An 11,458-nucleotide genomic window follows, 5' to 3' on the forward strand; every position below is an offset into this window, starting at 1 on the left:
ATAAAGCAGCTTTGAGGAAAGCATAGACTACGTGTAACAAACAAAGTAGTTGAAACGCACTATGAATACAAGAAATTCTCATGCACATTTACGTATTCGTCCAACAGAATCAGTAAGCACATGAAAAGCAATAAGGGAAATATATGGAGTGTGTGTGTGTGAAAATTGGGAGGAACAAAAATAAATACATCACAAATCAGAGCTAGTTCGCCTTCTATCCATGATTCCATTAAACCGACCTGACCCGAATGGGTAAACTTGGCATCGCTATAGCTCCTTGTCTACAAGCTCCTGTAATCAATAACGGTCACCTCTTCCTCTGGAGCATCTAGGTCTTGGTAGCTGCACCATTTTTTCAATACATTAGTTTCTTAGAGACACTGCACTCTTGTTCATATGATTGGATTATGTTTGCTGTAAGGATGAAAGCATAGAGTGAGCCACATTACCTGCGTAGCCGTCTAGGATCCTGTCGGAAGGCCGGAGACAAAAGAAAAGGAGCGGGTCCACCTCTGCCGCTACCTTCAAAAGGAGGGTTGGGTCCACTTGGGTCCCTGAACATCTGCATCGCAACTTCAGGTGGTGCTGGTACAAATGGTCCCAGTGGTCTGCCCACATCATCAGTTAAGCACCGTTAAAATCATTGATTAAACACAGAAGCTAGTTTACTCTGGAAACAAGATCGCGAGGGAGTGGATAATCTTTAACCTACCCGGCACCGGGAACAGGCATCAGCATTGGTGGTGGGTTTATATCCGATAAGAAGGGAGGAACATGAACACCTGCTTGTCCACCAAATGCATCGTACCCACCTTCCCCAGGATTTCCACCATCAGGACCATCACCATCACCTCTCTGTTGATCCTCTGACCGATCATTTCTGTCATTTCCATTGGTACGTCCGTCTCGTTCTCTGCGTCCACCTCGGTCATCCCTAAGTCTGTTCTCCATACCTGGTTTACGTCTCATAGGTCTATCTCTCTGTCAAAAGTATATTTCACCGGCGTAAGTAAACTTCGAAACAAAGCTAAACTAGTGGAAAGTTAAAGATACAAACTACTCATAGGAATATCTCTCTGTCAAAAATATATTTCACTGGCGTAAGTAAACCTCAAAACAAAGCTAAACAAGTGGAAACCCAAAGATAAAGACTACTAAACATTCAATTATAGTGATAAAAAAAGATCATGTACCGGGCCAGATTGCTGAGTAGCTGGTTGTCCTCCTGGAGCATTAGGATCACTGTACATGGCACATAAATTTTTCATTACGAACCTGTCAGAAACGACAGTCGAGGAAATCAAGAAAAAAACCTTACGTACTTCATATAGTTCTGAAAATACAGTTCTTCCCGAACTTTGGTAGTCAGCTCTGTGACAAGCTCAGTGTGTTTCAGCTTGAGATGTTTGTACACAAATTCAGCAGCATGAAACAGCTTTGTGCAACCCTTGGCCCCACAACCATATTTCCAACCATACTTCTCATCTCTAATCTTTCGGACATGTGGATCTAAAGCTTCAGTAGCCGCAGCATCTATTTTCTCTTTAGCAGCCATCACTTCCAAGGGATCTTGACCTTTCAACCTCTCTTGCCAATGAGAGTCAAATTTACTTTCACTCTCATCTCCTTTTGCATCAGAAACTTTACCTTCAGCTCTCACATGCCGCAGACCCTTAGCTTCATTTGTTTCAACCTTTCCATAATAGTCCACACCATGAACACGCCAGAGATATGTGACAAGTGTGTCGAGCAATTCAACACCCTCAAGGCCTTTCACAGATGTCAACCCCCTAATGATTATAACTGGACCAGTTGAACCACTATGTAACTTCTCTCTATCTGTTTTTTCAGATTCTGAACCTGATAAAAGATTCTCCTCAATTCGTTTCTCAGAGTCTAGCTTACGCACAAGTGCTTGTGCTTGTTCAATGTCAGTTAGGATTCTCTTTGGATCAGAAGTGAAACTGGGTGCTTTTGGTGCAGCTGAAAGAAGGTCAGCCTCTTTAGCTCCCACCCTATCATGTCTTTTTCTTTTACCACCAGCTGATTCATCCTCAGAATTTTGCTCACTGGTCTGGCTAGATTTATTCAATGCTGTCACTGCAGGACCTCTGAAACGGATCAAGGGAAACTGTGAGCTTTAGAGATGACAAAATGGTGATCATAATCATAAATGTGGTGTACATGCAAAGGAAATTATCTTACAAATCTAGCGCCCCGCTCTGCAAATCAAGTAAGAAATCCTTTGCTACTTTTCGTGCAAGGTCATTCCTCCTGGAAAAAAAAACAAGACTGTATAATACCAAGACTACAAGAGATCAATGTATAGTATTAATATAACACCATTCAGGCACAAAAGCCCGACATACACTGTTGCAAATGGCTCTTGAACTCACCTTTCTATGACAGAGAGTAAATTTGTTGGATGATACTTATTTTTCAACCTGGACGTGTAACATAGATACACATGTTAATAGGTTAGCTTGCAGAATATACCAGAAGAATGCAAAAGATGGAAACAGAGAGTGGAAATAACCATTCTTCTTCTTTGTGGGTGTTAAAATAGGCACGTTTCTGTGTTGTGATATACTCTGCCTTGTATTCTTGATATCTGCATCAGGAAAAAAGTTTACCACTGCAGCTTACGATACAACTGCTTAACCAACAAGACTAAGTTGCAGAAATAACCGCACCTGCGTTCAGCTTCAGATGGCAATATATCATCTTCTAACTCCTGGATAAATTGTTTGTATGACATCAATCCATCCCTGGATAAAGGAAATACAACGGTACGTATTATTAAATGCAACAACAAGAAGACTACAAACAGCAGTAGTTGTGTGCCACTATCTTAAACGTAAAACAGATCAAACTTTAACATTTGGAACCCACAATGAGGTTATCTCGTACTCAACAGCAATAGTGGAAAAGAGATGACAAAGTCAACAACGCATGTTTGAGAAATGATTTTATCGAATTAGTGTCTGATCAATTGTTTCTCTCAAACATTTGCTCTAACTTTCTGGAGCTATAAGGAAGTAAGCATATATGCCTCATCGAAGAAAGAACATTCGAAAAGGGATAAAACTTCCCTTCATTGAGCACCATAGGACAGTTCATAACTCCTATTATACATTCAGTAGATTAAAAATCCACTACCAAGAATCTACACACCATATGACAAAGATAGCAAAGCATGAAATATAAAAGAAAAATAAACAAAGATGAAGGAGCCTTAACCTTTGATTATTTCCACTGTTGGAAGCATCACCATACCCTCCACGACCTCCCTCCCATTCTGCCAAAAGAAATACAAAATTAAAAGGTAGATATTGATATCACTCAGTCACTCTCCTAAAATAGATTGCTTGTTCACAAACAGAATTGTGAATTAGTTACTCAAAGTGTATCCAATCCACAGCATATAGAGTGAAAAATATGAAGCTATGACTATGAATTATGCTAGTCAAATGATCCAGAAGTCTTCAATCTATCAGAACGCCCAATGACAGTCATCTTAAACATGTCTCACAAGTGCAAAGTGGTTATACAGGTTCTCTCAACTTTCGAAATATATAAAAGAGATGTCTCACCCTGATGGCGACCCATAAAGCGGCCATGAGGCCTTTCATCACCATAATTAGGTCTCCCACCCATTTCACGATCATATCCTCCACCATATTCATATCCAAATCTAACATGCAAAAGAAGAATTGTGTACAGATTAGGAAATCACGAAAACGAAGGATATAACAATCATTGATACAATAGGTCTGTGATGCACTTTTCTATTCTTCAGCTAAGCAACAATGCAACTTAGCCTTGTATCAAATCACGATACCCATATGACTTTGAATTATATATAGTTCAATCGGTAACAGATGAACTCTGATGTGATTCCAATTGAAGTGTGAGTGAGCAACGAAGATCCAAGCCTAGGAGATAAAGATTACCTTCTATCGGGAGGCCCATAGCCACCACGAGGACTGCCACGGCGAGCATCATAGCCATTATCATCCCTCCGATAACGCTTATGAGGAGGCGAGCGGCGCATGGGAGGAGGAGGAGAGTGCCGCCTATCTCTGTACGGTGGCGGAGGACTCAAGCTAGGCCGTATCTTGTAATCCCTACGAGGCGGTGGGAGAGGAGAACGGTCACGGTCACGGCGATTAGGCGGACGTTCGAGGTCTCTGTCGTCACGCCGCTCTCGTGAATCTCTGTCACGGCGTTGTGGAGGTTGCTGCTGTTCATGTTCCTGCTCTTGTTGCGGCAGAGAGGAAGAAGGCGGTGGTGAGGAAGAGGTCGATTTCTCAGGGAGGCGGTTATCGACGGAATCAGACGGAGGAAGAGTCACATCGGCCATTACGATCGGAACCCTAAATCGGAGAATCCCAAAAGCCTCTCTCTCTCTACGTTTACGGGTTCTGCTGCTGCAGCTGTTACAGTGAACTTTATTCAACTTGGCCTTACTCAGAGGCCCATCTTCGTCTTCATGAAAATTAAGGGATTTTTTTATATTAATCTTCTTTATTTTTCTCATTTATACAACACTTTTCTCCTTCTCTTTTTTATTAACAAAACAATATGCCATGTAATAAACAAAACATTAAAAAGAAAATCTATAAACATAGAAAAAAAAAGTTTAAATATTAAACGAAATTATATGTCAGTTTAAATTTATATATGAAGTTTTAGAGTTTAGATCTTACAATTAAATGAAATTATTTTATCAGTTTGGATTTATAAAAAAGATTATAGTTTACAACTAAACGAGATTTTGTGTCGATTTTTTTTATTAAAATAGGAATGGTGGACTTGTTTCTCTTCTTTTACGAAAACTAGATTAGGTCAGCGCTACGCTGCAGGATATTTTTGTAACTATTTTTTAGATATATTTAGTTATTGAAAAATATGAATTTTTTTTTTCGGAATTGGATTAATTGTAAAAAATTATGGTTTATACAATGATAAAATAGAAAAACGCACTAATAAAATAAAAATAGAGAAATGTCAAATCTAGGATGACTTATAAATGTTTACATTTAAATGGGGTGTACTTAATTGTATCTATAACTAGGTTGAGTCTCGTGCGTTGCACGAGATTATTATATTAATTTGTTTTCTGGTTAAAAGTCATTAAGAATAAATTAATTTTTAAAAAAAAAATTCGAGAGACTTTACAATTTGAAGATCATACCAATAAAGTTTATTTGTATCGAGAAACTTTGTTTTTTTGGTTAAAAGTTATTAGGGTTTTGGAATTGTTTTATTTGTATTCATTAACTATATAGTTAATGTTAAATGATCAATTTATCCTTTTCTAAATTATGAACAATTTAAAAAACCTTTTTAAAAGTTTAAATTATTATATTATTTATGTTTTTATTGAATTCTAAATAGTATTATAGTTTATACTATTTGTATTCTATAATTAGGACATGTTATTTTGTGATTGCAAAATAGAGTGTCGATATTTTGAGTTCCTCGTAGATCTTGAAGACAAGTTGATTGTTATTTCTAGGTCTTAAATTACTGCTTCCACATCAAGTGTTCTTGTTGCATTGGATTGTGGTATTTGCTTTCAAAGAAGACGTTGAGTGGTTGTGGGTTAGCTGGTCCAAATGATAGGATAGATGCGTGTATAAAATCTATCAAATTATTCATGAAAGATAATACAAAAATTGGTTATGGTTATGAAATGTGGATTGTTGGAATATGAGATTGTGTAGCTGATGTTGTTGTTTTTTGTCGATATTTGAGCTTTATATTAAAGTGTGAGTTTAGAAGAGTTTAGACATTACTATATTTTATGGAAATCTTTGGTAATTTAGTTTGGAGATAAGAATAAGGTAGGAATTCAATTAAGCATAGATGCCATTAGAGAAAAATCTTCTTATAATTAAAAGAGAAGTACAAATAGGAGAATGTCCAAAATCCCTAATCTAATTACTCAAATTGCCACTCAATTATTAAAAAAGGAGACACTTTATTGAAATCAATAAGGACAAAAATGACTTAAAAACTAAAGATTCGATTTTAGCTATAGGGTCCGCGTGTTTATCCGATTACCCACCAGATAATCCGACAACGTATCCAGCTGCATGGATATTGATTTAAAATTGGGCCTTACTATTGTTAAAATATTTTGTATGCGTGTTGGGCCTTGCGTATAGGATAAATCCTGCAAAACAGACAAAAATGTAATAGTTGTTAGTTAGTTACTAATAGAGGAATATAGCCTAAAAATATCCATAAATGAACGGTAATAATGGCATATGTTTAAATGTTAATATCTGCCTAAATCACACAACGCAAATCACTGAAATTTCGACTAATAATTCTCCAGTCATCTTATAATTAGCATACAATTACCATATTTGCTACACAATACACTTACCAAAAAAAACAAAAATAAACATCGAACATAGCTAATTTGATACCAAAAAAGCAATGCTAATCAATGCTAATTATGCGTATCAAAGATTTTTGTGCTTGCACAAGAAATCTATCATTTATTGCTTCTAACCTAAACACTAATATATGAATCACCTATAAATATCATCATGAAACGCATAGACCCGATCATCACACATTCACCATTTTTCAAATACAAGCTTTGAAACACATACCTCGCAATGACTGCATCCTACGAGATGTGATGCCTTTCAAGACTTCATAGAAAGTGCAATTCAGGGTTCTTCATACCTGGGAGACATATACACCAATGTTTGGTGAAACATTTGACATGTTACTCGATGATGCCAAGGTAAGTATAAAGATCTTATATTGTTGTATATATACACATTCAGCAGTATTTATGTTCATAAACTTAACCTACTGTTATGTCATTTTCAGGGTACAAAGTTCACTCTTCTGTGAAAAAGGATCTAATGAACCGGTTCCAGAAATTCAAGAGGAGAAGTCATGCAAGTCATATGAATTTAATATTTTGAATGTAACATATGATTCAATATAAATTGTTGAGATTTAGAGGTTAGAAGCAACTCTGACCTCCTTATCCTTCTATGTGAGAGTTGGAAGATCGATATAAACTTGAAAGACATGTAGAGTGAGAGAACCAGCCAAAGTAGCAGCATTCCTTGACAGGCAAATGACATCATCTCTTTTAATTTCATCAACTTGCATGTTCGTTTGGGAGGTAAGTCTTCCAATATAGCCATCTAAAAATGTCTAAATTTTAATACAGAGAAACCATCAAACATATATTTGTAAGCTTTTTATTTTATTTATACCTAAAGCCTAACTCATGTTTTGTCACTACCAGTTATTGCCCAACAAATATACTATGAGCAATCCATCCATGCGAAATCCTAATTCGATGAAGAACTGGTACATATCAAAGAATTGGGATTTTAAAGCATCAAGCAGTGAGAGAGCTCATGGATTTGGAAGGCTCGGATCCTCGAGAAGAAGAATGCATCTTCGGTGACGGAAGTGGAGAGAGATCTCACGGGCAATGTTTGCTATTTAGTTGCTGATGGAGACGGAGAATGGAATTTTGAAAGGAAAAAAAACAAAATTGTATTGACAGAGAATATAGTTATATAGATTATATAGCAGAATCAATAATATCCAAAAAAAAAACTTATTTTCACCAAAATAAGAGAATCAAATCAATTTAAGAAGTCGCAAACTCAGTGAGAAAAAGAGTTCTTACACAATTGTTACTAGATCTGCGGAATAACCAGCCTTGGAGATAGATAAGAGTAGCTCTTTCCATTCAGGTAACCATTCGTGATGAGATGAGACAAAATCGGAGGCAAACACATAGAATTGTTAATTATATAATACATGATTAGTTGATCCAGTGGAGGAAGTTGGTAAGAAACGGCCTGGGTGTAGAAACGAAAAAAGATTGGTAAGAGAACAATTTTGAAGGTCACGGAGGAGGAACCGAGGAAGAGAGGAGGAAAGAGACAAAGGAACAATGACTTTAGGTTTAATGTCTTTCTTCGGCTGATTTTTGTTTTGCCCCAACTCAAAATATAATAAATTTTATTATAATCATACAAATTATATGACTATGTAACCAATGTAGAAAAATGCTTCCTGTAGCTGGATCATATTTAATTGTTTTATCTTTTAAATTAAATTTACTATGATACCAAATTAAATTACAAGTATTATTGTTAAATAATACGTATTATTTATTCAATCTTAGACTAAAATTTTTTATAAGTGTTGAAATAATAGTCAAAAATATATATTTAAAGAAATTTTAAACAGTTATGTATTTTTTTATTTTTCTTAAACATGTTGTTTATTTTATTTTAGATCTTACGTTTAATCGGATATGGATCAAAAGATATGTTTCTTTTTAATGCGGGTCATGTATTTTGTGTATTTTTTTTTTGCAAATAACATTACGATATTACATAAGTAGAGCAAATGCAGACATACTATATATTACACTAGGATGGTTTTCTGGGGTTAAATTTCTTTAATATGTTGTAGCACAAATCTAGCATGACTGGTTTGAATTATTAAACCAATACAAAAACTATGAACATATTTTATATATTATATATTTCTTTTGAAATTAATTAGGTTATAGATTATATCCTTATTTACTATACGAACTATGAAATATATCGACATACAAGAAACAACACTATACAATAAAAATAAATTAAAACACAATAAAAATAAGAACATATATTAAAATACAATATGGTGTTCCAAAAAAATAAAAATGAATATCAAAATACAATTAAAAAAATTATTCCGCGGTGTACCGCGGGTTTGAACTTAGTATATCGATATAAGAGTTGTACATTTAATAAATACAAAATATTAAGTCTACTAAACTAATATTATATTTTTTTCTTTTAAAGAAAAATTAACCCCGCGGTGTACCGCGGGTTCCTATCTAGTTTTTAATTTTAAAATCTAAGATAGTTGTATGTAAGTTGTAATAGGTTGATTATGAAAATGTTTGTTTTAGGGATAATAGAGATGTATCTTCAAAAAAAAAATGTAAGATATATATCATATAGTATCTAAAGTTAAAATTTACAATTAAGCTTTTCTAATAATATTAAATTTTGTTTTTTTTTGACACATACAACAATAACAACCAACCAAGAAAAACACAAAAAATGTATAATATTTAAGAAAGAGTGAAAGAGCATGAGAAAATGAGTATTCATAGGATGGGAAGTCATGGGAGTTACAATTTAGAAACAAAAAGTATGGGAGTTAATTGTAATTTATTATTTGTTGAAAAAAATTGAATAGAGAAATAAAGTTAATGCAAATTTATTTTATTTCAGTTTTAATATTAAAGTGTGAGTTAAATGTATATGATAAAACGTGTTTTATTTATGGTTTAATTTGAAATAATTTTATCAACTAACTAACTCCGAATCAACCTCCAGCTCAAGCCGTGTTACTCTCTGTTCCCAAGCAATATGGAGACCGTAATACACTCCCCATAACTCCGCTAAAGGCGCAGAACAAATTCCTATGTTCAAAGCAAAACCTCTGCACCATTGCCCCATCCTATCTCGCAGTACTCCTCCAGCTGTGGCCAGACCCGGATTCTCATGTGAAGCCCCGTTAGTGTTCGGCTTCACCCATCCATCACCCAGAGGTTTCCAACAGATCATTCATTCCACTTGTTCACCTCCGCGGTTTCCTACCTGAGCAGCCTTATAAGCAGATTCCACTTCTTTTGCCATACTTGTAACAAACTTCACTTTGTCCCTGTACTTGCTCACTTCGCCAAAAACATGCGAACATCTCCACTTAATAATATTTAATTTGTTTTTTTTTTAACACAAACAACAATAACCAACCAACCAACCAACAAAAAATAGCAAAAAATTTATAATAGTTAAGATGAAGTGAAAGAGAATGAGAGAATGAAAAATGAGTATTTATGGAATGGGAAGTGATGAGAGTTATAGTTTTGAAACTAAAAAGTATGAGAGTTAATTCTAATTTATTGTGTGTTGAATAAAATTGAGTGGAGAAATAAAGTTAATGCAAATTTATTTTATTTCAGTTTTAATATTAAAGTGTGAGTTAAATGTATATGATTAAATGTGTTTAATTTATAGTTTAATTGGAAATAATTTTACAATTTTATATTAAAGTGTGAGTTAAATTTATATGATTGAATGTATTTTATTTGTGGTTGCATTAGAAATAGTTTTTCAGTTTCATATGACAAAATGTGTGTTATTTATGGTTTAATTGGAAATATTTTATATCTTATTTCAATTGTAATACTAAAGTATGAGTTAAATGTATATGATTAAATGTGTTTTATTTATTGTTTTGATTGAACCGTTTTAGCTTTATATTAAAGGGTGAGTTAAATTTAAATGATTGAATGTGTTTTATTTGTGGTTTAATTGGAAATGTTTTTTTTCAGTTTTATATTAAATTTTGAGTTAAATATATAAGATAAAATGTGTTTTACTTATGGTTTAATTGAATTTTCTTTTAAGGTTTCTATTAAAGTTTTAATTTTAAAGTGTATGATTAAATGTTTTATTTTTGGATTAATTGAAAATATATTTTTTTAGTTTTACATTTAAAGTGTGAGTTATATTTATTTAATTTAATATGTTTTATTGGTAGTTTAGTTAAATTTTTGGTGAATAAGTTTTTTGGACAAGTGTTAGTTTTACAGTAGTTGTGGAAGAAAGTTTTAGGAGGTATCATACTTTATTATATAAGAAAGTTTAATTTTAAAGTGTAAGATTAAATGACTTATTTGTGGATTAATTGAAAATATATTTTTTTAGTTTTATGTTTAAAGTGTGAGTTATATGTATTTGATTAAATGTGTTTTATTGGTAGTTTAGTTAAAATTTTGGTGAACAAGTTTTTTGGACAGGTGTCAGTTTTATAGTTGCCATATGTCAAGCTGTGAAAGACTGGAGATGTCGAGATTCCCTTCAACTCGGCTGATTCAAAATCTCGCAGAATTGAACAGATAAGGGGGGAAGGGGTGGGGAAGAGAGAGATGCGAGGAAGAGGAGAAGTCGGAAGTCATAGATTCCGTCGGTTTTTATTCGAGAAGTCGACAAAATTATGTGGCCCATTAATGATTTACATATCAATTGGCTTAAACATGAGATAAAACATTATTAAAAAAAACAGAGAATTTAGAAGTGCCACGTGGCAGATAGATAGAGCTTGTTAGAGGTGTAACCCTACTTTATTATATTAGATACTTTAAGTTGGAGTCTCTAACAATCCCTAATGTATGTTCTGGTTTATTTTTTTTAACCTAATGTGGGAGATATTAGGCCTGCGAATTCGGGTCGGGTCGGATACTTCGGGTCGGGTAATTCGGATAGTCGGGTAGTTCGGAATCTGGGAAGTGTTACCGAAAATAACCGATTTAAATAACGGGACGGGTCGGTTCGGGTATCGGGTTTTTCGGTTATTATTTTTGGTTACCGAAACTAACCGAAGTTTTTAT

At 34.1% G+C, this 11,458-nt stretch overlaps 1 protein-coding gene and 1 long non-coding RNA gene across 5 annotated transcripts; both read right to left on the reverse strand.

Moving 5' to 3' along the window:
- Window positions 1–66: 66 nt before the first annotated feature.
- LOC104787019 (serrate RNA effector molecule) lies at window positions 67–4,496 on the reverse strand. Its single transcript, XM_010512509.3, has 12 exons — window positions 3,954–4,496; window positions 3,594–3,694; window positions 3,241–3,298; window positions 2,694–2,768; window positions 2,537–2,611; window positions 2,397–2,444; window positions 2,206–2,274; window positions 1,323–2,111; window positions 1,194–1,242; window positions 713–981; window positions 450–608; window positions 67–342 (listed from the first exon to the last, which is right to left on the reverse strand). Exons 1-12 carry the CDS (start codon window positions 4,361–4,363, stop codon window positions 282–284), a joined length of 2,163 nt encoding a protein of 720 aa, XP_010510811.2. The 5' UTR covers window positions 4,364–4,496; the 3' UTR covers window positions 67–281.
- A 1,381-nt stretch (window positions 4,497–5,877) lies between these two features.
- Window positions 5,878–7,972, reverse strand: LOC109128134 (uncharacterized). Of its 4 annotated transcripts, none has more exons than XR_015557220.1 (4): window positions 7,679–7,972; window positions 7,012–7,181; window positions 6,630–6,705; window positions 5,878–6,181 (listed from the first exon to the last, which is right to left on the reverse strand). It is a non-coding gene; the product is annotated as an uncharacterized LOC109128134 (long non-coding RNA). The 4 variants fall into 4 exon arrangements; XR_015557218.1 differs by having other exon boundaries at window positions 7,012–7,495; XR_015557219.1 differs by having other exon boundaries at window positions 7,254–7,972.
- Between the last annotated feature and the right edge of the window lie 3,486 nt (window positions 7,973–11,458).

Source organism: Camelina sativa, chromosome 5 (assembly GCF_030686135.1).
Source record: "Camelina sativa cultivar CO46 ecotype springtype chromosome 5, ASM3068613v1".
NCBI classification, from domain to species: Eukaryota; Viridiplantae; Streptophyta; class Magnoliopsida; order Brassicales; family Brassicaceae; genus Camelina; species Camelina sativa.